A 24,574-nucleotide genomic window follows, 5' to 3' on the forward strand; every position below is an offset into this window, starting at 1 on the left:
AAAGCCACCAAAACCTCTCATGTTCCGAGAGGAAGCGATAGGGAGTGAGAGACCCCCTTTTCTTGATGAGAAAAGCCCCCTGCGGAGTTCCTGCTTGAAACAACACATGTTCCAACCCTTTGTTCTATTGCTTAACGCCCAAAAGACCACAAAGGGTCCTATCAAAGCTGAGAAACCTTAGACATCTAATGTGTACCAGCCCTGCACTCCCAGTTACACCCGGAGTAAAGGACTTCTATCAAGGGCCGCTTGCACGATCTCCAAAAACGGCTCAACAAACGTATGACTTAGAAAAAAAAGATCAGAACCCTGAAGCTCTGAAATACCAAACAAACCATGAAAGAGAACCAAGAGGGAGGCACCCGTGTCTCCCCCCACCAAGAGGGAAACCTAATCCCCCCCAGCCGCTGTGTTAAACACAAAGGCGAAAGAAGAGTGATGCCAAGAACTAACTTCCAGTTGACATAACTGCCACAAGTGTGAAAGCAAGCGTGCTTTTGTGTGCCTACCAACACCCACCGCTAACTTGCCTCAGGGGGAAGAAAGGTGGATATTAGACACAGAACCCTGCCACGAACGCGAGGGTAAGGAGACAAAAGATAAAGTCGAGAACGGCGCGCCTGAAGCCTTATTTGAAAACAATAAAAAGCCAAGGCCTGCCGTGCGCTTTCCTTCTGCAGTGAGCTTTTAAGATAGAGAAGAATCCCTGTGCATAGAAGCGAACTCACAAAGAGGACCTTCAAGAAAAGAAGAGACTAAAGTCTCGCCAAAAGAACAAACCTTTGAAAGAGGCCTACCCCCAGGCTAAAAGCAAAGCTACATCCTTCGCATCCGCGTCCTGACGGAACACAAAAATATCCAGATAGGACGAAACCGCGCACGAGAGAGCGCAGAACAAGATTGTTAAAAAGCGGTAAATGTAAAGGAGTGCGGCCATAATGAAACATAGCCAGGAGATCCTTGTTCTGACAGAGAGACAGTCCCTCCTTGCTATTAACATCCAGATGGATGTTCGCCAATTCCGGGGAACCCGGTGGCGGTTCCGTAGAAAAACCAAACGCAAAAACTACGTTCTTAAGCTTGGAGTAAACCGAAGCCTACGGATAGCGATCAGCGAGTGACGCGCTGCTAGAGCAGAAGACGCAAGCTAAAGCCCCGCCGCCGCAGGAGCTAAGCCGAGCGTTGCCCACAAAGGAAGTGGTAACAAAGGAGCCTCAATTGTGAAAAAACAAATTTCACAAGCCCAAACGACCCCAACAGAGAATCCAAGAACATAACGTTCTAAGATTCCCCTAAAAGGCTCAGGTCAGCTGAAAATGCGCAAACGCGGCAAAGCTGAAGTATGAGCTTCCCCCTGAGATGCCAACAAAGGCAGAGATGGGGCAAAAGCATCGATAGAGTTCGCAAATTGATCCTAAGAAGGAGCAAGACACGCCAAAAAAGATGGAGGAGAAAAAGGCAGATGACAATGCTACCGCTAACCCTACAGGGAAAAAGCGCGTAGTAACCTCTGCCATCCATGTAAACAAAGATGGCAGCTTCGCTGAAAGTCACCAAAGAGGCGTCTCCATCTGCCCCAGAAGCTTAGTCTTCCCAATCCTCATCATCCTGTACAGTGGTATTCTAACCATCTACAAGAGAATGAGAACCGGAACCAATCCCGAAAAAGCAACACTTGCCAAAAGGGAAAGGTTTGGAACAAATTTCCCAAAAGCCGGAACTCCGAAAGGATATTCCATCCACCTGCCTCATACCAGCTAAAAGCCTGGAAAAGGAAGTGGATTTAGCCTGAGTAACAGCAGAGGAACCGCAACAACGGAACCGAAAGCCGAAGACTGATGAGCGCCGACTACCAACACCACAGTGTTAACGGCAGAAGGCTAACCATCCTGAAACCGGAAGCCACAGCCGCAAAAGCGTTAGCAAAATCGGCCACGGATTGGCAAATATCAGAACCAACCGGATGCCTAAACATGCACCAGAAGATCCTATTGTACCTTGAAGCCGCTTAAGCCCCCAGTGCCACTGCACCTGACAGCCTAAACGGCAATTTGAATTCAGTGCAACCACCTCTGCGGAAGCACCGTCTTCTGAACAGCCGACTGGCACTCCCGTGCCCTCCGGAAGCTGACCCCCTGCTTGACTCCCATAGTCAAACAAAGAGCCAGCTATACTGTTCTCTTCCTGCCCCCCGGGCGGAAGCGGAAGACGCACACCCTTACCACATTCAAAAGAAGCGGGTGGTTGCGCAAATCTTCCGTTCGCTCTCCAAGGTTCCTAACCGCCACCGACTACTGCTGCCAATGCAGTCAGAGCCAGCCTCAGCTTCGGAACTTTCACCCACAAAGCCAGAGCCCGGAGTTACTTTCTCTTGGAGACGCTCTACCCTTTCCCCGGAGAACCCGGGTACTTGGGTAGAAGACATACCTTTAAACTGGTGTGAACCACCGGGAACCGGAACCAGGCCACAAGCGAAGGCGTGGTCCCATCATCCCATTCCGCAAGAACATCAGCCTGAGACACAGTAGCAGACGGCGCAGGCGAACGTAAGCAAGAGACGAAACCCCCGTCACACCGGAAGCGAACGCATCTCCGCCCGCGTGGAAGCGATCTCCCCCGCCAAGGAAGAAACCTGTGAACTTAAAGAGAGCAACAATGTCGCCACGTCCGCGGACGCACGACCGGGAAACACATAAACCAAGGAAGCCTAAGCGGGCTTACCCACAGGAGAAACCTTGTCTAAAGGCTTAGCCGTCAAAAACAGAGTAGGAGGCATGACGACCAAAACATCGATATTTTCTGCAAAGACAGTACATGAACCGAAACACAAGCCTGTCCGGAAGCCTTTGCTTCCCAGGTGTTTACTTTGTCGGCGGAGAACCAGCAGTTACTCGTATAGACGACTGCCGCTTCTTGGCGTTAACCGCCATGACCAAAAACAACTCACGAAAAATTTTGTAAACAAGAAAATTTCACAAGTTCAATTTAAGGTCAAAAACGCCCACAAACACAAGCAAAAAACAGAAAGATCTCACCTCAACATGAAGAGACGATAAGACAAGCAAGAAGATACCAAGAGGTAAGTGACCAAGTCCGTAGACGAAGTGACAGATGGCTGAACACAGCCAGAGCGTACAAAACACGACCAGTCCCACTGCTCGCTGAGTATGGAATGATGCATATGGCGGCGTATGCGCGCGCATACGGAAGTCGGAAGTATGTATTAATATGGCCTTATGGGTATTGGTCACTCTTTTTTTTAGAGGGGCTTCCCTTGTTACCAAGGGGATGCGTACAGCGTTACCAGCACTGAACTAGAGTTAATTGCTATATGTGAGTTGGGTAAGATATGTAATTTAATTACTGTTATCTGGGAGATAAAAATCTCTCACTTCAGCTAAAAATGTATTGTGTAATCCAGTCCCAAATAAGTCTCTTTGTGAGAAGGGTTGAGGGGGTTACTACAATGACATAACTAGATTCCACATATTTTGGTCGACTTTAAAAAAAATTAAAAAAATGCTTAATGAACAGAGAAATGAGGACTGAACGAACCGTGTTTTCTTTTAATCTTGATACTGGAACATTAGCAGTCAATCTATATCAAGATTCACACAAGTTTTGGCCCCAGGGGGCTAAGAAACCACACAGCAACAATAATCCAATAATAAGCATGCATGCAGATATATATACCAAACACAAATCATTACAATTAGAAATATCACACTGTTTTCTTAAAACTGAGAAGAAACTGATCAAACGAAACACCCACATCGAGGGCGACCAAGAAGTTGCGGACACTGATGGACATGGGGACCACCTCGGGCGGCTTCTCGTCTTCCATGAAGTCCGTCAGGCACGTCAGCCCCGACATCTTGAACTGCAAGCTGTAGTCCTCTAACCTCACCACCATCGACCCCAGCTCCCCACTGCTGGGCTCGGCGGCCGCGGTCGCTGGAGTGGTGGTGGCCGAGGATGCTGGTGGCGGCGGTGCCACAGGTATGATGTGTTTGAACCTAATGGGGAATCTGGGCGGAGCGTCCTTCTCCACTGTGGTCTCCTCTTGCACGAAGCCTGGGGAGACAAAATGCTTGTCTTAGCTTTCTGATGTAAATATCAAGAATTAATTAAAAAAAAAATGAAGTATTGGCGAAGAAAGTTAACTTTCTGTTCAGGTAGTGTGTGGAAATAAAGACTAAATGAAAAAAAGGAGTACTTGTATTGGCGAAGAAAGTTAAAAGTCTGAAACCAGTTAAAAAAAAGTCTCTGAACACTAGACTTGCGCCCTTTTGGGGTCTAATAATATTATTGATATGGCTGTACAGCAGTCCCTCTCATGAACGGACACCCTTGGGCCATAGCAAAACTGTCCGTACATTGCAGGTGTCCGGTCACGGGAGGGGTGACCACACCACCCCCTCCCCCATACACTCACACAGAGACACACAAACAACAGGATTGAGTCTATGCTAATCACTTCTTGTGGCTACTAAACAATAACAATAAACTCCTAATACTTCTTTAAACGTTCTGTAAAAATGATTTGTATGAAAAGTGTTGAAAAGAAGAGATAAAATAAATCCTCAAGGCAGTGAACACACTCACCATGCACTGGCATACGAAAGCAGCCACACAAACACAGCACAGAGGAGCGTGTGCAGATGCTTTGGAAGAATAAGCTTGAAAACCAGTTTGAATAAATAGCAGCAGATAGAGCTCTATGTCATAATCATGTAATTTATTTTCTTCTTGTCTGGCTTTTTTGACTGCATGCCGATCATGTGGCATGGCAGTGACTTTTCACTCTTCAGTCGGAAACACACTGTACATAACACAGCTCCCACTCTCCCCCACTAATGCCTACCCCAAGCCGTGACAACTGATGCTTGGAAATTGAAAATTTTAATCTAAATTTTAATTTGATTATATACTTACCCAACTCACATACAGCAATTTACTTCAGTTTAGTGCTAGGACGCTGAATAGCATCGCCTTGGTAACAAGGGGAGGTCACCCTAAAAAAGAGCTACCTTGACCCCTTAACAGGACAAAGTCACACGTGACTTCCTGACCTTGCCGCCATCTTTGAATCATTCTATCGAAAGCGAACATAGAAAAATTTCCCTCTTTTTTAGGAAAAACCCCCATAAAACCCCAAAAGCGGGGCAGGAGGGCGGGTATCCACTATGTGAGTTGGGTAAGTATATAATCAAATTAAAATTTAGATTAAAATTTTCAATTAAATTACATATCAGAATGCTAATGAAGGAGGTGGGAAAACAAAATTCCACTTGTCCAGCAGCGACAATGGCTGGTAGGGAGCTACTGCCATCATAACGAGTGCTGGCCACATCTCGCAGGTAAAAGTTGATGAAGACGCCCTGCGATTTCCAGTAGGCAGCGTCTAGGAACTCTGCCAGCACGCCTGAGCGGAGGACTGCCAGAGAAGTAGCCCAGGCTCTGGCTTCATGAGTTCTTGACAACTTCCTAGGACGGACAGAATGCCCAATCCCAACTTGTCTGTGCCACCACGCATACGCTTGTTTAATAAGCGTAGAGACCCATCTTACCAAAGTGACCCGCGACAAGTCCTTGCTCCTTTCAGTGTTAACTGAGATGAAGAGCAGTTTTTGGTCCCTAGACCTAATAGGCGTGGTACGGGATAAGTAGCTGGTAAGAGTACGAACAGGACAATTGACCATATCAGGGTCACCAGACGCAAGAATCCCACTTAAAGGAGGAATGCGAATAACAGAGGAGGACAGACCATGTTTTTGGTTTTCGGCAAGGAACCCCGGCCGAAATCTTAAAACAAAAGAGCCATAGCTCTCACAAGAAATATCCTTAGCCAGGCCTGAAAAGAGCGTGCACCTCACTGCCTCTACGGCAGAGGCTAACAAAACGAGGAACAAGGCTTTACGAGTCAAGTTAGCTAAGCTCGCTGAAGCTAAAGGTTCGAAATCCGAAGAGGCTAGAAACTTGCGTACCAAAAAATAAGTCCCACACGGGAAGAGGGGACTTAGCTTTCGTAAAACCAATCGCTGCCCCCTTAAGAACACTATCAATTACACCGCCCAGGTTAATGCTATGCCCTAATTGCTTCAGAGTAGAAGAAATGGCTGAGCGCCTGACTCTCAAAAAAGAAGGAGCCAAGCCCTGAGGAGCCAAACACGAGAGATGATTTGCTACATGCATAGAGCGAGGAGAAGTAGCAGTAACTCCATTCTCCGAGCACCACCTTGTCCAAGCTGACCAGTGTGACGCATAAACAGTGCTGGTCGATTCCCTGTGGGCCTTTTGGACAAAGCCTAAAGTAGCGTCTGAGGAGCCAGAACGGCGCAGCGACCTAGAAAGAAGGGAAGGCCGTCTGCGAGGCGAAGGAGGACGGGGAACCAATGTTGGCTGGGCCACCAAGGGGCCACCAACACCAAGCAAGGCTGTCCCCGCTCCGCCTTCCTGAGAACCTTTCCCAAGAGATGAAACGGGGGGAAAGCATAGGCTATCAGACGCGACCAGTTTACTTCGAGGGCGTCTGTTTCCCTCCCCTCTGGGTCTGGAAAGGGGGAGACAAAGACCTGAAGCCTGCAGGAGAATCTTGTCACAAACAGATCGACTGTAGGCTTGCTGAAATGCCACCCAGACATTGTAGGACCTGATGAGTCAGAGTCTACTCCGTGTGCATCGTACGCGATGGGCGACTGAGGTAGCCCGCAAGAACGTTGAGTTTGCCTGGGATGTACTTCGCTGACAACAGAATAAGGTGCTGGCTGCCCCAGGCAAGAATCTGACCTAACTTGACAGAAAGAGCGAGAGACAAAGTGCCTCCCTGTTTGTTGATATAGGCCGCCATGGTCGTGTTGTCTGTGTGAACCCCAATTTGTTCGTTCCTGACCATAGACAGAAACGATTGGAGTCCCAGGAAAACAGCCTCTAACTCTAGGGCATTAATGTGCCCCCCACTCTGCGTCTCGTTCCACAGACCTGACGCAGTGTGAACAGAAAGATGGGCACCCCAGCCCTCCATAGACGCGTCTGTGAACAGAAACTCGTCCGGGGGGGGGGGGGGGCAAACGAGATTGGCCCTCCCTGTGAAATCCCAGGGAGCAGCCACTGCCTCGTTGTGTGCCGAAACCAGCTTTCAAGAGAGACTACTGTCTCCCAGCCCTGAAGAGAAGGCTTCCACAGCGAACTCAGGGCAGCCTGAAATGGCCGCTTGTGGACTCTGCCTAAGGGCACAAGAGTGGCCATCGATTCCATTTGGCCAAGAAGAGAGGTCAGAACACGTACAGCCGCTCTCTTTATCAAGGACAGAGTACGAAACAGACTTTGCAACCTGTCCACCCTTCTCTGTGAAGGGCGTACCCGCCAATCGACGGTGTATGTCTTTGCGTGTGGAAGAAAAACAACCCCAATGCTAAAAACGTCTGTGCCAAACCTAGGCTTAGCCACATGATGGTGTTTAGTTCTTTCCGTAACCTCTTAGAAAGAAAAGCTGAAACTAAGGAATTCCTGCGAGTCCTTTGTGCTGCGCAGCGAAAGTCGCTGACAGAAGCCACTGCCTCAAGAGGTAGGCTTAGCCGGAAAAGTTCCGACTGAGAGGTTACGAGCAATGGCTCAGTGAGCCTAAAAATTTAGTCAGAATGTGAGCCCATAATTTGGACATGTTCTGGCGACTTGTCGGAAACCAAAGCTTATGACCCCGATGAGAAAGCGCAATTCCGTAAGCCATAAAAGCTGAGATAGTTTTAACAGCTTGCCTTGTTTTTCGCCACAGAGGCAAAAAACAAAAATTGAGGCCTTAGCAACTTCACCCTAGAAGGTGAAAAATAAGAGGTATGCCGCACCAAAGATGGGCGTACATACCGCGAAGCTGCCTAAGGCAGAGGGTTTAACCCAATGTATGATTGCTTAGCTTCGTATCTTGCCTAAATAAAGGCCAAACGTGGCCAGCCGACGCAGATCACAGCTTCTCCCAGAAGATGAACCACAAAAAGCAAAGAGCGGGGTAGATCCGCCTCTTGTTTGCAACCTGAGCCAAGCAATGTGCCAAGAAAAGCGCTGGGAGGCTCCGCTGTTCAAAAGACTTTAGCCAAAGTAGCTAGAAGCGACATGACATCCTTCTCCCGTGCGTCACGACGAAACTCGAAGTTAACAAGAGCAGAGAAGATAGAGCTCTATAAAAAATCTTGCAAAGTTTCCGAAACAGAGGATAACTTGAAAAGATCATGTGCTTATTCCCCCAGAGACAAGAAAGAGGACTCAGTATAACATACTGTTCTACTGTAGCCGTCTTCCCTACCAGAATAGTGACAACTTTCTCTACCGCATCGTCACGAAACCTGAATGGGTCTAAGCAATCATACATTGGGTTAAACCCTCTGCCTTAGGCAGCTTCGCGGTATGTACGCCCATCTTTGGTGCGGCATACCTCTTATTTTTCACCTTCTAGGGTGAAGTTGCTAAGGCCTCAATTTTTGTTTTTTGCCTCTGTGGCGAAAAACAAGGCAAGCTGTTAAAACTATCTCAGCTTTTATGGCTTACGGAATTGCGCTTTCTCATCGGGGTCATAAGCTTTGGTTTCCGACAAGTCGCCAGAACATGTCCAAATTATGGGCTCACATTCTGACTAAATTTTTAGGCTCACTGAGCCATTGCTCGTAACCTCTCAGTCGGAACTTTTCCGGCTAAGCCTACCTCTTGAGGCAGTGGCTTCTGTCAGCGACTTTCGCTGCGCAGCACAAAGGACTCGCAGGAATTCCTTAGTTTCAGCTTTTCTTTCTAAGAGGTTACGGAAAGAACTAAACACCATCATGTGGCTAAGCCTAGGTTTGGCACAGACGTTTTTAGCATTGGGGTTGTTTTTCTTCCACACGCAAAGACATACACCGTCGATTGGCGGGTACGCCCTTCACAGAGAAGGGTGGACAGGTTGCAAAGTCTGTTTCGTACTCTGTCCTTGATAAAGAGAGCGGCTGTACGTGTTCTGACCTCTCTTCTTGGCCAAATGGAATCGATGGCCACTCTTGTGCCCTTAGGCAGAGTCCACAAGCGGCCATTTCAGGCTGCCCTGAGTTCGCTGTTGCCTCTATCTTTGAGTTGCGCTCAGGTCGAAAAGCAGGAAAGATTGTTCGCGACCCCTCCCACCCGGCAAACCACTTCTTCGAGCCTCTTCCATCTGGTAGGCGCTACAGAGCTTTGAAAGCCAGAACTAGTCGCTTTCGCTCTAGCTTCATCCCCCATGCTGTACTGACAACTCCTGTAGTGAAGACGTTGTAATATACTGTAGTTATAGGATTGGGGGGGGGGGGGGGGGTTCTTTTGTTACTTAGTCCTTTCACTGCATTCCATTACTGTTCTCATAACTTGTGATAGTGGAAATATGTGCAATGTGGAATGGTCCTTATTTTTTAGGTGCTGGAGTAGTTCTGTGATGGTAGTAGTTTTGTGCAATGCGACTCTAAGTTCAGGTGCTTGAGTGGATCTGTGATAGTCTGTTAATACTGTTGTTTTAAACTGTCTAGATCATGATTATATAATTTTATGTGATGATCTGACTAAATGATAATAATTACATGTACTACTTACTTTTAAATGGATTATAAATTTTAGGTATTGTTCTAGTATTCACTAATGTTGTATTGATATTACTGGCACCCCTTTTAAACTGATATGGTTTTTACGTTTACAAGGCGATGATGTGAATTTGTGATGTAGATATGTGGCTGGTTATGTGTGAGAATGTAAATAATTGTGTTTGTGTGTGTGTGTGTGTGTGTGTGTGTGTGTGTGTGTGTGTGTGTGTGTGTGTGTGTGTGTGTGTGTGTGTGTGTGTGTGAGTTGTGTCTGTGTGTGCATGACAGTGTAATGTACGTATGTATGCATGCATGGTGATGTGTGTCTGCATATGTGTCTGGTTGGTTTTTATTTTATTTTTACCGTGCCGTGCCAAGATGAAATCCTTTTGCAAAATTGGTGAATAAATATCTTGTATCTTGTATCTTGTATCTTGTATGACGACGCGATCAATCTCGACAGAGATCTCTGCAAAGTCTCAGAGAGAGACGATAACTCAAGCAAGCGTAAGCCAGTTACTCCAAAGACAAAAGAGAATTCTCCGAAAACGGGACTACTCTGTCTCTGCTGTATCATCTTGCCTAAGGACTGCAAGTTCCGGAAAAGTGGAACGAGGCAAGGCAAACGAGCCAATCAAATTGACTGAATTATGCAGCAGTGTAAACTTCTTAGCCAAACCAGCAGGCAAAGCTGAGGCTAAAAACAAAGAAGCACGGTAAGGCTGCGCTGAATCAGGAGCCAGACCTTGTGCTGTTAACCACGGTACAGCGTGAAACGCACCGCCATACTGCCCAGTAGTCAGTAGCATAGACAGCTCAAACGCTACCAACGGGAATTTCCGAAAACGGAACTGCTGTTTCCAGTCCTTCGCAGAACGGGAATCCCCCAAAGCGGAAGGAGGTTGGGCAACAAACCTACAAGTGTTGCCGCACCCTCCTCGAACTACCGTGAAGTAACTTCCGCCGCCAAAGCCAGTGCTAGCGGAAGTTCAACCAGTACACGGAAGTTGGCATCTTCGTCAACCTGAACAGAAGCACCAAAATCCGACTCATAAACCCGCACATCCGTGCAACAAGGCAACGAACTTCCGCCCTGACTACAATAGTCAGGCGAAGCGTCACCCAGAAGAGACGACACACGAGGGATGCGATACCCAAGCAGTGTATCCCTAGGGACTGCTTTCCTGCCCAGAGGGCGGAAGCGGGGAATGTCACCCCCTCCTCAAAATACCGTGAAGCCACTTCCTCCGCTAAAGCCAGAGCTTGCGGAAGCTTAGTCGGTATGCGGAAGTTGACATCTTCGTCACCCTGGACGGAAGTGCCAAAATCCGACTCGTAGTCCCTCACTTCCGTGAAGTCAGGCAAGACACTTCCGCCGTGACTACCATAGTCCGACGAAGTGTCGCTCGGAAGAGACGCCCACGAGGGATTTTATACCCAAGCGGTACGTCTCTAGGGACTGCTTCCTGCCTGTAAGGCGGAAGCGGGGAAAGCTGTGAAAGCTGTGCTGCCGCACCAACCGCTCCTCTAGGGAGTGTCGGAGGACGCACTTCCCCTGTTCGGTCAGAGACCGAACGCGTGTCTGGGCTTTTCCCTCGATCTAGACGTTCACTCGATCGGAACGACGTAGACCGAGGGCCTAAGCTTTCGCGCACACGAACCGGTGTGGCTACTCTATCCAAACCACGCACTTCGTTTTGGCCGGAGAACCCGGTTACTGGCGAAGTATAAATACCTTGATCGTCGTCAGTCCAAGAGGCCTGGGAACGCAGCAGGGAAACACCACGGCTGCCATCAAACGAGGCGTGAACGTCAGCGGACGTAAGGGAAGGCGGAACACACACCCTGGCAAGGGAACGCACACCTCCCACACCGGAAGGCAAAGACACATCTCAGCCTTGGTAGACGAAAACTCGGCTGAAAGAGAGGATAACTGAGCACTCAAGGAGTGCAAAATAGCATAAACATCCTGCTTCTCGCCAACAGGACCTGAACCGGACAAGACCGGTGAAGCAGCTGAAGGCAAACTAGGCATAGCCGGAGAATTAGGTAAGTCTAACGCAACATCAAACGAGGATTTAGTCAAGGATCTGTGACTTAAATCAAAGCTTAACCTGCCGACTCTACGACTTACAAGAAGGCTTCTTTGTGGGAGAAGGCTCGGCCACTGACTTAGCATTTTTATTCTTTCCTTATCCGACATGGCGAACGGAAAAAAAGTAAACAAAGCTAAGTACTCAACCAAACCTAAGTCACAAAACGATAACAAACGACAAAAAAGCTCACCCAAACACACAGTAGGAGCAGAGGGACCGTGTGCAAGTACCAAGGCAGGGTCTGACAAAGGCAGAAGTCAGACAAACCGGCTGAAAGCCGGAGCAAAATCAAAACACGTCTGTAGACACGGACCGCTGAAGATGGAATGATTCAAAGATGGCGGCAAGGTCAGGAAGTCACGTGTGACTTTGTCCTGTTAAGGGGTCAAGGTAGCTCTTTTTTAGGGTGACCTCCCCTTGTTACCAAGGCGATGCTATTCAGCGTCCTAGCACTAAACTGAAGTAAATTGCTGTATGTGAGTTGGGATAAGATATGTAATTTAATTGTGTGGAAGAGTACACCTCTCTATTTCTCTCCAATGCTCTTCCTGCTGACATGCAGTGACACCGGACACCCCACAGAGTTTAGCCAGCTACCCCTCCACCCCCCCCCCCCTCTCCCTCTCTCTCACTCCCTCCAGCCATGTACTGTTTGGGGCTGTGGCCAGAGAGGCCAGCTGCACTGTTCACTCAGAGCAAAACCAGTTGACTGTGTCGTAACTTTTTACAAAGCAAGACAACTGAAGGGTTCACAGATTAGGCAACCGACTCACTGGTCAAGGCTGAGGGGAAACAAGAGTATCTTGTCAATGAAAGAGGTAACACACAGACACACGATGCTGAGAACTGTGGCCGGTTTTTCACTCTCTTTCGCTCAGGACCTTCATCGACTGTGGTTTCTGTTGTTTACGTCCAACAGACAAGAATAAAGAGCACAGTGCAGTTTCATGTTGGCATCTTCGCATGTACTCCACTCCTGACCAAAACTAACCCCCCTCCTGATGGGTACACGTGCACTCAAGTTATCAGTGACTGTCATCACGCCATTGCGGCTGTGATCTTTGTACCAAGAGCCGGACTGCTCTGTTATCGATTTTGTTGTGGTGAAAATTTGACGATGGTCTGTCCGTACATTGGAGGTATGACCTGCTGTTGGGACCGAAAATGAGTATCCGCGTCCACATTTTGCAGGTGTCAGCTCACGCCGGGGGCCGTACATTGCAGGGACTGTGCTGTATTTCAGTTTCTTCGAAGTCCGAAAATTGTGCTGTTCTCTGATGGCAATTTCCCTATTTTTAGTTTGTGTGTGTGTGTGTGTGTGTGTGTGTGTGTGTGTGTGTGTGTGTGTGTGTGTGTGTGTATGTGTGTGTGTGTGTGTGTGTGTGTGTTCTTGATAGCAAAAACAAAAGGGCAAGAAAAGTGAACAACTGAGGCTGGCAACAAACCTTTAAGTGAGGAGAACTTGCTGTAGAAGTCATCATAACCGACGTTTCCCGGCTGATGAACGGTGACCTGTGACACCTGGCCGCAGAAGTAGACACCTGTGTCACACACTTGTAGCAGCCCCTCCACCCCATCCAGTTTGAACAGGATCACCGACACCTGCACACACAGTCAAAATTACCTGTTGATACACTTTCTTCTTCTGCTCTCACGGGCTACGCCTCGCACATACACTCACTTCTTTTACAAGTGGACTTTCAGTTTTACGTGTAAGAATGTTTTCTACCCTGCCATTAAAACAGCCATACTCTTTCTTCCTGGATGGTGCGTGCAAGGTATCTGCTTGTTTCTTTGACTCACCAAACTCTTACATGGATCAAAGAATCTTTAGCATGCATTAGTACTGTAACTGATCTTTATGTGTAGCCCTTCTGTACACACACACACACACACACACAAATACACACCCATGCATGCACATACGCACACAAACACACATGCACACACACATCCCATACATGTACGCACATGCAAGCACACACACACACACAAACAGTGACACAGTGAACATTAAAAAAACCGTACCAGTTCTTTTCCTTTGGTGGTAGAGCTGTCAGCATATATACTGGAGGTATCCACTTCACTGCATGTGTCCAGGTTCGAACCCGCGTCAGACCTTCCTTCGTGGATGAACGCTGGCACTTCATCTGTGTCCTCCAGCGAAAGACGTTCAAACATATCATCGTCATCAGAAGTGTCCGTCTTCATGGACATCGAATCCAAATCATCTGACAAGTTGTCGTCAAAAGTGTTCTTCAGTTTGTCCGTAAAGTTGGAAAATGCTGAGGAAAACGCTTTCTTCACATCAGCGCCTTTCAATTGCTTAGAGCTTTTTATCGAAGACCGCCGGTCCAGGCCGATGCCAGAATCGGTACCAGCCGACATGGACATCTGCGAAGACTTGGGGTCGATGGTCACGGTGGGTTGGTGAGGCTGGTCTGAAGTGAAGGAGGGGTGGTAGTTCTCTCCGCTCATCTGTCCCAGTGTTTTTAGGTCCGGCATGGAGGAAGGATTCTGGGCCAGTCTGCCGTGAGGATGGCCGTTGAAGCGGTCAGTGTTGAGGATGGAGATGATGTTGTTGTTGTCCAGGGTGGTCACTTTGTCCGCTTGATACGCCTGGTGGGTCATGTCTGTAGGCAGAGGAAAACACTGATAGTTATGCACAACATTTGGCTCACACACATTTGGGTGTTCCTTTGGCACCAGTCACTTTGGAAAACATTTTCTGCCATGTCATTTCATTGTTGAATTTGATAGAAATGCGTTCAGGCAAGCAATTATCCCAACAAATCCTCTTATGGAAACAACAAAACTCCAAAATCTACATAGGCTAACAAAATAACGCCATAAAATGGAATTAGGTTGGAATTTACACCCCAAAAAAGAGCTACACAGGCATTAATATTGAAATGTTAGCACAGTATTCTAAAAGCAAGCTCCCAACATACAATCCTAAGAATCCTTCACTCCTTAACATCCAGATCAAGCTGCTGCCAAAACTTCACACACACATGAATATTCATCACCCATCAACACACACACACACACCAACTCCAACACACTTTGTTTGTTTGTTTGTTTGCTTAACGCCCAGCCGACCACGAAGGGCCATATCAGGGCGGTGCTGCTTTGACATATAACGTGCGCCACACACAAGACAGAAGTCGCAGCACAAGCTTCATGTCTCACCCAGTCACATTATTCTGACACCGCCCCAACCAGTCCTAGCACTAACCCCATAATGCCAGACGCCAGGCGGAGCAGCCACTAGATTGCCAATTTTAAAGTCTTAGGTATGACCCGGCCGGGGTTCGAACCCACGACCTCCCGATCACGGGGCGGACGCCTTACCACTAGGCCAACCGTGCCGGTCCAACACACTCACACACTTCCATCCGAGCTTGTTCCAAAACTAAAGCCAAGAGGTACAGATAGTGGCTCCCTTGGCCTTGTACACGCATCTTGCCAAAGCTTCACACACATCATATAATATTCATCAGCTCAACAACACCATGTCTCACCTGTCTGCCTGACATCCACAGCCTCCTGCGCCAGCGTAGCGTCGACCGTCAAGTGCCCCCCTCCGCCCCCTAACCCAACGCTGCTCCCCGGGCCCGTGAAGACCTCGGCAAAGTTGGGCAGACTGGGACTGAAATCGTCAGAGAAAGTGCGTTGGTGCATCTGATAGGGACAGACGATGGCCAGTTCCGCCTCGTCAAAGTGGACGGGCAGGTGCGAGATGGAGGTGGCGGTGGACCCCCACAGGGCCAGGTCTGCTGCCAACTCTTCTTGGAACTTGGTGAAGGACTCGGTCAGGCGGTTGAAGAAGAGGTACTGGTAGTGGTTCACCTGCACATGACAAGAAGGAGGAACAAATTATTCGCTTGTATGCACACACTCACACAAATATGCACACTACTATCTCAACTTTTCTACAACAACGCTAATAGGTACTGGTAGTGGTTCACCAGGACAGGTCACAAAAGTACACACACACACAAACACAAACACACACACCAACTCTTACACACTCTCACACTACCATCTGAGCTTTTTTGTTTGTTTGTTTGTTTGCTTAACGCCCAGCCGACCACAAAGGGCCATATCAGGGCGGTGCTGCTTTGACATATAACGTGCGCCACACACAAGACAGAAGTCGCAGCACAGGCTTCATGTCTCACCCAGTCACATTATTCTGACACCGGACCAACCAGTCCTAGCACTAACCCCATAATGAACCCACGACCTCCCGATCACGGGGCGGACGCCTTACCACTAGGCCAACCGTGCCGGTACCATCTGAGCTTGTTCCAAAACAAAATCCAAGAGGCACAGATAGTGCACAGCTGTTCCTGGCTTGCATTTTAGTTGGAGAACAAGCCAGTTAAAAATAGCCAAGGCAGATGGAATCATTTGGCTACCAACAGCACCAGCTAGAACACAGTTAAGCTCGCTTCCGTACTGTACCGGGAGATGAGACTTAAAAGTGTATGGGGCACTAATTGAGCCTGCAGCTGCTGTGTTATCTCCACCGTGGGGGAAGGATGGGTGCTAACAAGAAGAGCAAACGCTCGATCGAGTCACTTTCGCAGTTCTGAATATTATATGAGGCATCAGATGGACAGGAAGAAATTGCTATTCACAACACAATGAGTCACGTTCACATAAAATTTGAGCCCGGTCACTTTTATAGTTTCCGAGAAAAGCCCAACGTTAAGTTGTGTGTTGCCGAACAGAAAAGGCTAGTTATCTCCCTTGTTTTTCTGATAACGTTCGTAAAAGGCTACAGATGTAAATACTTTGATGTAAAGAATAATCCTACAAAGTTTCAATCACATCCGATGAACTTTGTCAAAGATATAAAATGTCTAATTTTTCCTTTGACGCTGACCTGTGACCTTGAAAAAGGTCAAAGGTCAACGAAACCATCGTTAAAGTGTAGAGGTCATTGGAGGTCACGACTAAACAAAATATGAGCCCGATCGCTTTGATAGTTTCCGAGAAAAGTCCAACGTTAAGGTGGTGTCTACGGACGGCCGGCCGGCCGGCCGGACAGACTAACACTGACCGATTACATAGAGTCACTTTTTCTCAAGTGACTCAAAAATAGCTCAGCCTGCCTGCAGCTAAAGAGGCAGAAATAGGAATAGCCGTGAGTGGCTCACCTGTACACGCATCTTGCCACCAAAATCGGTCAGGAGAAACGCAGTGCTGTCCGCACGGGGCTGCTGCATGTTAAGCTCCTCCGACTGCAAGGAGTGGCAGTCGTCAAAACTCTCCCGGTCGCTCAACACCAGGTGACCGGGTCGCTCGTCCGACCGGCTGGGAAGAGGGGAGTCTGAGTTGCTGCCCCTGTGGTCAGACTTGAGCGTGGCGGTGCTCTGCACTGAGAGGCGCTGCTCGGTGCTTGCTGGGGAGGCGGGGTTGTAGGTGATACCCAGCCACAGCGTGAGGGGGAAGGCCTCCACACAGGGCACCGGTCGACTGCGGAAGTTCAGCACCCCAAGGAACTCCACCCACACCTGAAGAATAAAACACAATGTCACTGGACGAAGAAACACAATGTCTCTTGATGATGAGTCAAAACTTGACCAAATGCAGACCTGTTTACCCTAACCCCGAGGCAAGAGTACTTTCCCAAAAAGTTGAGTGTATTTTTCAAAAAGTTGGTGTACTTTGCAAGCAAAACCATATGGGCTAGGGAAAATGTACGTGTTTGTGTAAGAATAGCATGTCTTGTGAACACCTTCAGAATTTAACTCCTTCCAATACAACAGGGATAAAACAATTTTATTTACCTGTCAGTTTATAGCATTATAACCAGTGTCTTCCAAACAGATTGATAATGAAAAGATGAAGTTCGTGAAATAACATCTGCGGTTGACAGTGGCAAGTTCATTTTTACAATCATCTCAGAAAACCTTGCTTCAGCACGGACTACAGCCTTTTCTTCTGGCAGGATTTGCTTTGCGGGAATGAACTTCATAATTCCTTGGCAGCTTTCAGCGGATTTCTTTGCAGCAACCTTGTCCAGGTGAGTTTTGGAAATGCAGTGTCGTTCGATGTCATATTTCCCAGCATGGGCAACGGAGAAATCTGATTTACAATACTTGCAGTGTGCATGACTTTTTCCCATAGTAGATTCCACAATTCCTGGCTCTTTCTTATATTTCTCCAAGAAAATCTGCTGCTTCTGCTGTTTAGACTTGGTACAGTCATCCGAAACTGACACATTTTACCGCTTCATTTTGCAGAGATTGTCCAGACGATCGCATGTGCCAACAACTGAACAAGGTTTCCACAGCTGAAGACTCGCTGTCATGGTTATCTCCCTTCGACCGAAACCGGTATCAGTTGTACCATCCTGTAATCAGCACACCAACACCAGAAAACGTATTCTAGACTTTTTCTTATGCGTATTTTGTGCGTGTGTCGCGTATTTGCGTACCGATAATAATTTGGCGTACAAAATAAGCCCAAATCGTACTGGTAAACAGGTCTGCAAATGTAACAAGGCCAGGTTATCCAGTAAAACCCGCCTTTAAGATCCCTGAAATAAAATCCTTCCTTTTCAAGACCCTCAGGTTTTCTGTTAATATTGTCTGAAAATGTACCTCCATTTTAAGACTCCCAGGATGTGTGGGTCTAAAAGGAAGGGTTCCACTGTACAGCATTTGACTTCTCTTTGAGGACAATGAGTGTTCTAAAACAAACTGACCACTCACCTGTTAAACAAACTGACCACTCACCTGTTAAACAAACTGACCACTCACCTGTTCCAGATGCAGCCCCCACACATCACAGAAGGCGTCCTTCTTGAGACTGTTGTTGGTCAGTAGATGGTTGACCCCTGTGTCCGGCCACTGCAGGAGGTTTGGGTCACACTCCAGCAAGTTCTTCACCGACTGAGGACGTAAGACATGAGGTTCTTAATGGGATATAATATAAATAATGCATTGAAAAGTGTTGCTTCACTGTTCTTTGAATAAGTAAGTACTTAATAAGTCAAGTATAAAATAAAGTTTGATACGCTCACAACCGTCAGCCACTCTTCAGACATTCTTTGCATAACACACACATACAGACACACAAAGACACACGAGTTCACTATGCCACACAAGCATACATAGACACACATCCAAACATACACACATGAAAACATACATAAAACTTCACTATGCCACACACACACACACAAACACATTAACCCCCCCACCCACACACATGAAAGCAACATACACAAAACTTCACTATGCCACACACAAACCCCCACACGCACACACACAAGCTCACACACTAACCCCCCCAACCCCACCCACACATTTTAGCTCCTTCACATACAATCACATATAATATTGTACCTTATCCAAGAAAGGATTATCCTTGTTGCTGGCATGGTTCTCCAGTTGCCATGGCGTCAGGCGGTGGGGGAGGGCATCGTTGGGGAACTCGGCGGTGTGGAAGAGGTGGCTGCGGTAGTAGACATCTAGGGCCCGGCGCAGGTCCTGCAGGGTCAGCCTGTCGTCTATGCGGCAGTTGCTGGCCGTCAGTTTAGAGATCTGCATCTGAAGAGCCTCGGGGCGTTCCGGCTGACCCTCGACCTTGACCTCTGCTGGGACTATGACCTGCAGGATGAGAAAGGCGCTGAGATGTACTCCTGCCCTCTTCAGACATGACTTCTTATTCTCATTCTTCTTCATTCGTGGGCTGAAACTCCCACGCTCACTCATGTTTTTGCACAAGCGAGTTTGTACGTGCATGACCGGTTTTACCCCGCCATTCAGGCAGCCACTTTCGGGGGAAGACATGACTATGAAATCCCCATTTTTACTGAATTTGCTCATAGTGATCACAGCAACCTATTTCTCTTAAGTGCTGATTTTGACTAACAAAAACACACACAAAACTTTAGCTGGAGCTTTGAAAATTTGAAGAAAAATCATTAATTGATGTACAATTCTCATTCTCAAACCCCAATATTTCCCCTCTTCTTGCAGCTCCACTTACTGAACCCCAATGTGTCTGGACATCAGTTTCATCACAACTAATCATCATACATTTTCTTTGCCCGGAGTGATACTTGGATCGTTCAATTCAACCTGGGTTTTTTCTCTGCCCATCGCTTTAAGACGAAATCAACAGTCAATACCATTACACAGAAGGAAAGTCAAAATAAAACTACAATTTCAGAACATCAGATAGCATGCAACCTACCCTGGGCATGAGTGCCTCCAGTTTGACGTCAATGTGTTCTGTGGGACTCTGGTCCCCAACATCCATATCCTGAAACACACATGTTGATGTATGATGAAGCAGTGTTAACCTTCACCAGACATTTCCTGTAGTTGACCCGTTTTTACAATGATAATAAAAAAAGAAAAGAAAAGAAAATGTCCAAAAACATCATTTCACGTATTCAAAACAAAAAGCAAATGATATCACAGTGAAATGATCGAACCGACAAAAAAAAAAAAAACAAACAAAAAAACGAAGAAAAAAAAACATGGCAGAGAGTGACGGAGAAAGGAAGCGAGAAAGCAGAGATACTGACCACGCCCTGGGCTAACGTGAAGAGGAAATACTGGGACCATAGCATCGTCAAGAAGTCCAGAGTCACCCTCACCGGATTAACCAGAATGTACAAGTTGGGGTGAGGCACTGAAACAGTCACCAACATTCACCATTCATGAATCAAAGAAACAACAACACAAAAGCATCCAGTTTTGGTCAATTTTGTATCAAATTTTCGTCAGGCAGTCGCTGACTTCATCAGGATGGTAAGGAATTCATTAATGAATCCTTCTCAACATCCAGTGCTATCCCAACATGGGATAGGGGGATCCCCCAAATCTCCAGCCTGGCTGCTTTATGTGCAGTGTTGGGAGTTTTTGGCTGAATTAATTTCATAATTGACACCTGTGTCAATTTGCAAATTGGGCGGGGATGTAGCTCAGTCGGTAGCACGCTGGATTTATATCCAGTTGGCCGCTGTCAGCGTGAGTTCGTCCCCACGTTCGGCGAGAGATTTATTTCTCAGAGTCAACTTTGTGTGCAGACTCTCCTCAGTGTCCGAACACCCCCGTGTGTACACGCGCAAGCACAAGACCAAGTGCGCACGAAAAAGATCCTGTAATCCATGTCAGAGTTCGGTGGGTTATAGAAACACGAAAATACCCAGCATGCTTCCTCCGAAAACGGCGTATGGCTGCCTAAATGGCGGGGGTAAAAAAACCGGTCATACACGTAAAATTCCACTCGTGCAAAAAACACGAGTGTACGTGGGAGTTTCAGCCCACGAACGCAGAAGAAGAAGAAGAAGAATCTGCAAATTGAATTTGACAAAAACATTCTTTTGTGTGCAGGGAGCAGTGGGGCTGTTGAGTCATGGTATCAGTCCCAGTAAAAGGACGCTCTTATTCCATGGAAAAGCCTGGACAGATCTGTAGTGCTTTACATACTCATTTTCATTTCACAGGAAGGAAATTATATTAGTAAACGTTTTCTTAACTAAGCTCAATTGACCCATATGAACCAGAGATCTAATCTAAGTGTGGCAGACAAACAGACAAACAGGCAAACAGAGAGACAAAGTAAAAACCTATACACCCTGTAGTATACCGGGGTGTAAAAAAACCCAAGTAAGCATTTTCTTAACTAAGCTCAATTGACCCATATGAACCAGAGATGTTATCTAAGTTTGGCAGACAGACAGACAAAGACATTTTTTTCCCGTTGCGACGATAACCAAAAAAGGTTCCTGCAATGTACCAATCCTGATCCTGATCCTGACATAGACAAGAGTGAAACCTATACACCCCGTATTATACCGGAGTGTAAAAAAACCACACGCCATGATGGCTTAAAGCCCTCTAGCAACACTGACCCGGGTAGTCGACGCCCTCAGGGAAGTAATACTCTGTGTACTCCATGTGCACCACGGACATGTCGGCCGGCAGGTGGAGCTGTTTCTTGTCCGACACCAGGAACTTCTGGTGGCCTGACCGCTTGGTGGTGTTGGGAGTGGACACCATGTAGAGGGTCAAGTCTTCCACCTGAAACAGCGCCCAGCATACACAGGTCAATGCAGCGGAACCTTCCTTTCAAAGTCACCACCCTCCCCCTCAATAAGACGTGGCAATGCACAGCGGTGTACACAAAAAAGTCAATGTAACGATCTGGCAATAACAATTGCATGGTCAGAAGAATCGAGTGACATAATAGCATAACTTTGTTTGTGTCAAGCATGCTTTTACATCACTTCCTCTCTGACATTGATTCTGAATCTGTCGCTCAATCTCTCGTCCGGCCAAGAAAATGCGAGTAAGTGGAAACGCATGTTCAGCATATTTAATTGTGTGAGAATGTTTCAACAGCTCATATTTATTGTATGGGTAGATTTTTTCTATCAATATTTATAACATGAGAGAGAGGCCTAGCGGATAAGACGCCGGCCTCCCAAGAAGAAGGTCATGGGTTCGAATCCCGGCCACGCCTGGTGGGTTAAGGGTGGACTTTTCCGATTTCCCAGGTCAACATATGTGCAGACCTGCCAGTGCCTTATCCCCATTCGTGAGTACACGCAAGCACAAGACCAAGTGCGCACGATAAAGATCCTGTAATCTAAGTCAGAGTTCAATGCGTTATGGAAACAAGAAATTACCAAGAATGCATCCCCCGAAGCAGCGTATGTCTGCCTAAATGGTGGGGTAAAAACGGTCAAACATGTAAAAACCCACTCATACAAATAACATGTGTATATGGGAGTTTCAAACAATGAACGCAGAAGAAGAAGAAGATAACATGAGATGAGTGATTGGCTGCAGCTTATTGGTTTGTTTGTTTGTTTGTTTGCTTAACGCCCAGCCGACCACGAAGGGCCATATCAGGGCGGTGCTACTTTTGACATATAACGTGTGCCACACACAAGACAGAAGTCGCAGCACAGGCTTCATGTCTCACCCAGTCACATTATTCTGACACCGGACCAACCAGTCCTAGCACTAACCCCATAACGCCAGACGCCAGGCGGAGCAGCCACTAGATTGCCAATTTTAAAGTCTTAGGTATGACCCGGCCGGGGTTCGAACCCACGACCTCCCGATGACAGGGCAGACGCCTTACCACTAGGCCAACCGTGCCGGTCAGCTTATTGATGAGTATCTTCTGACTGACACACACCAAACAAATAGGAGGGGTCCATACCTTGATGACACAGCAGCTCTCCAAGAGGCGTGTGGATTTCTGTCGTAGCTGTTGTTGTTGCTGCTGCTGCTGCTGTACACCGAGGTGACTGGGGTCGCGGGAGGGGGAGGGGTTGGCGGACTGGGAGGGGGAGTGAGAGGGAGAGGGGTCGTTACTGCCTGCTGCTGGGCCTCCTAAGATCTGAAACACACACAGACAGAAATATACATGTAGAAACACACACACACACTCAGACCTGTCAACAAGGTTAGGGTTAGGGTTAGAATGCTTAGTAATGTGAATATCCATCAACTATTTTACTTGGCTTGATCAGTCAACAGCTACATTCCTGCTACATGAACTACAGTTCACCATGCAAAAATACAGTTAACAATCTTCATCTCTTTCTCTGTCCTCCGGTTTTTCATGTCTTGTTAACACAAATTCTTTTAAATGACAGATGTAATACTGACTTTGCTGCTTGAAGCGGAAGGGGAGGGGGCTGGAGACCCGCAGGCTTTGCGAAGCTTGACAGCGTCTTCTCGGAACGATGCAAACAATTTCTGCACCCAGGGATTCCGAGTCCCTATGTTGTCCATATAGCGGAACCAGCCTTTTCTTTCTCCACCTGAAAATTAAAAGCAGAACTGAGCACACGGCCTCTGGACATCTGCAGGTGTTTATTTGTCGACAGGTGTGGATGCTCATTTCATCCCAGTTGGACTAAACAGTGGTTCATTCGTTGTTCAGTATTTACAACGCTGTGAAATCTTGCTTGCAACAAAGGAGCACAACATCCTATTTCATTACAAACAAGGAAAACAAACCAAAGAAAAAGTTCTAAAAGTGTTTAATCTAATGCTTACTAACAGCAAACTACTGTCTGCTAATGGTCCTATCAGTTGAAGTGTACAAGACGACACTCCAAAATAACCGTGACAGCTACTTTCACATAAAATTAGTGACAAAATCATAATGCACATACATGTACATTTACATGTGATTCACAAGCAGCTTTACAAGTGACAGTAAAACTCGAAATCAAAAACAAAAGTCTATTTTCACGAAAAACGCTGTACACCATAGTGTGTACTTTAACACAGGAACGAACACACTTTCACCCTTACAGTTTCACTCCCATTAACCATAGAACGCAGTACACTGCTACTGGTGATAATGATTGTTGTGAAAAAGGATGGGATGTAAGGGAAAACCACAAGCTGAATAATTAGAAGAAAATGCCAAGAATTAAAATGGTGTGCACCTTATGCCATGCATATTTGCTGTAAAAATACATACTAGTGTGATAACAAAAAAATCTACCACCAGAAGTCCATGTTAACCAGTCTGATCTATGTTCAAAACTGGTATCTAAACAAATATAAGCAATGAAGACATTTAGTGCATGCTTTCTTCCTTTTCAAGCAATGATCAACTGACTTCCCCTGCCTCATTGGTCTTTGAAACAGAAAAAAAAATTCAAACAAGAAACGTGGCAAGAAAGAAAAGGAAAAAGGACCAATGTACTACATTTAAATCTTTTTTGTTTGTTTTTGTTTTTGCAGTGAACTCTTTCAACAGAATAATGAATTTAAAGTGATTTACTTGCTTCTGTTTTGAAAATACTCCGACTTACTTATTTGTACTTCAAGCAGGACATTATCTCATAATAAAAGGTTTATTTACGGTAACTCTATATGCTGCCTTAATTTAAGTACTTTA

General features: G+C 46.8%; 1 protein-coding gene across 1 annotated transcript in view; it reads right to left on the minus strand.

The window, feature by feature from the left end:
• Nucleotides 1-24,574, minus strand: part of LOC138970982 (bridge-like lipid transfer protein family member 3B) — an 86,811-nt gene that overhangs the window by 21,994 nt on the left and 40,243 nt on the right. The window contains exons 10-21 of the mRNA XM_070343565.1: nt 23,326-23,480; nt 22,874-23,053; nt 21,555-21,723; nt 20,223-20,329; nt 19,886-19,954; nt 19,033-19,296; nt 18,445-18,576; nt 16,837-17,193; nt 15,193-15,520; nt 13,697-14,301; nt 13,114-13,270; nt 3,773-4,074 (exon numbers count right to left, since the gene is read on the minus strand). Of these exons, the coding sequence (XP_070199666.1) occupies nt 3,773-4,074; nt 13,114-13,270; nt 13,697-14,301; nt 15,193-15,520; nt 16,837-17,193; nt 18,445-18,576; nt 19,033-19,296; nt 19,886-19,954; nt 20,223-20,329; nt 21,555-21,723; nt 22,874-23,053; nt 23,326-23,480 (2,825 nt within the window). The remainder of the gene's footprint in view (nt 1-3,772; nt 4,075-13,113; nt 13,271-13,696; nt 14,302-15,192; nt 15,521-16,836; nt 17,194-18,444; nt 18,577-19,032; nt 19,297-19,885; nt 19,955-20,222; nt 20,330-21,554; nt 21,724-22,873; nt 23,054-23,325; nt 23,481-24,574) is intronic.

This window comes from Littorina saxatilis, linkage group LG7 (genome assembly GCF_037325665.1).
Source record: "Littorina saxatilis isolate snail1 linkage group LG7, US_GU_Lsax_2.0, whole genome shotgun sequence".
NCBI lineage: Eukaryota > Metazoa > Mollusca > Gastropoda > Littorinimorpha > Littorinidae > Littorina > Littorina saxatilis.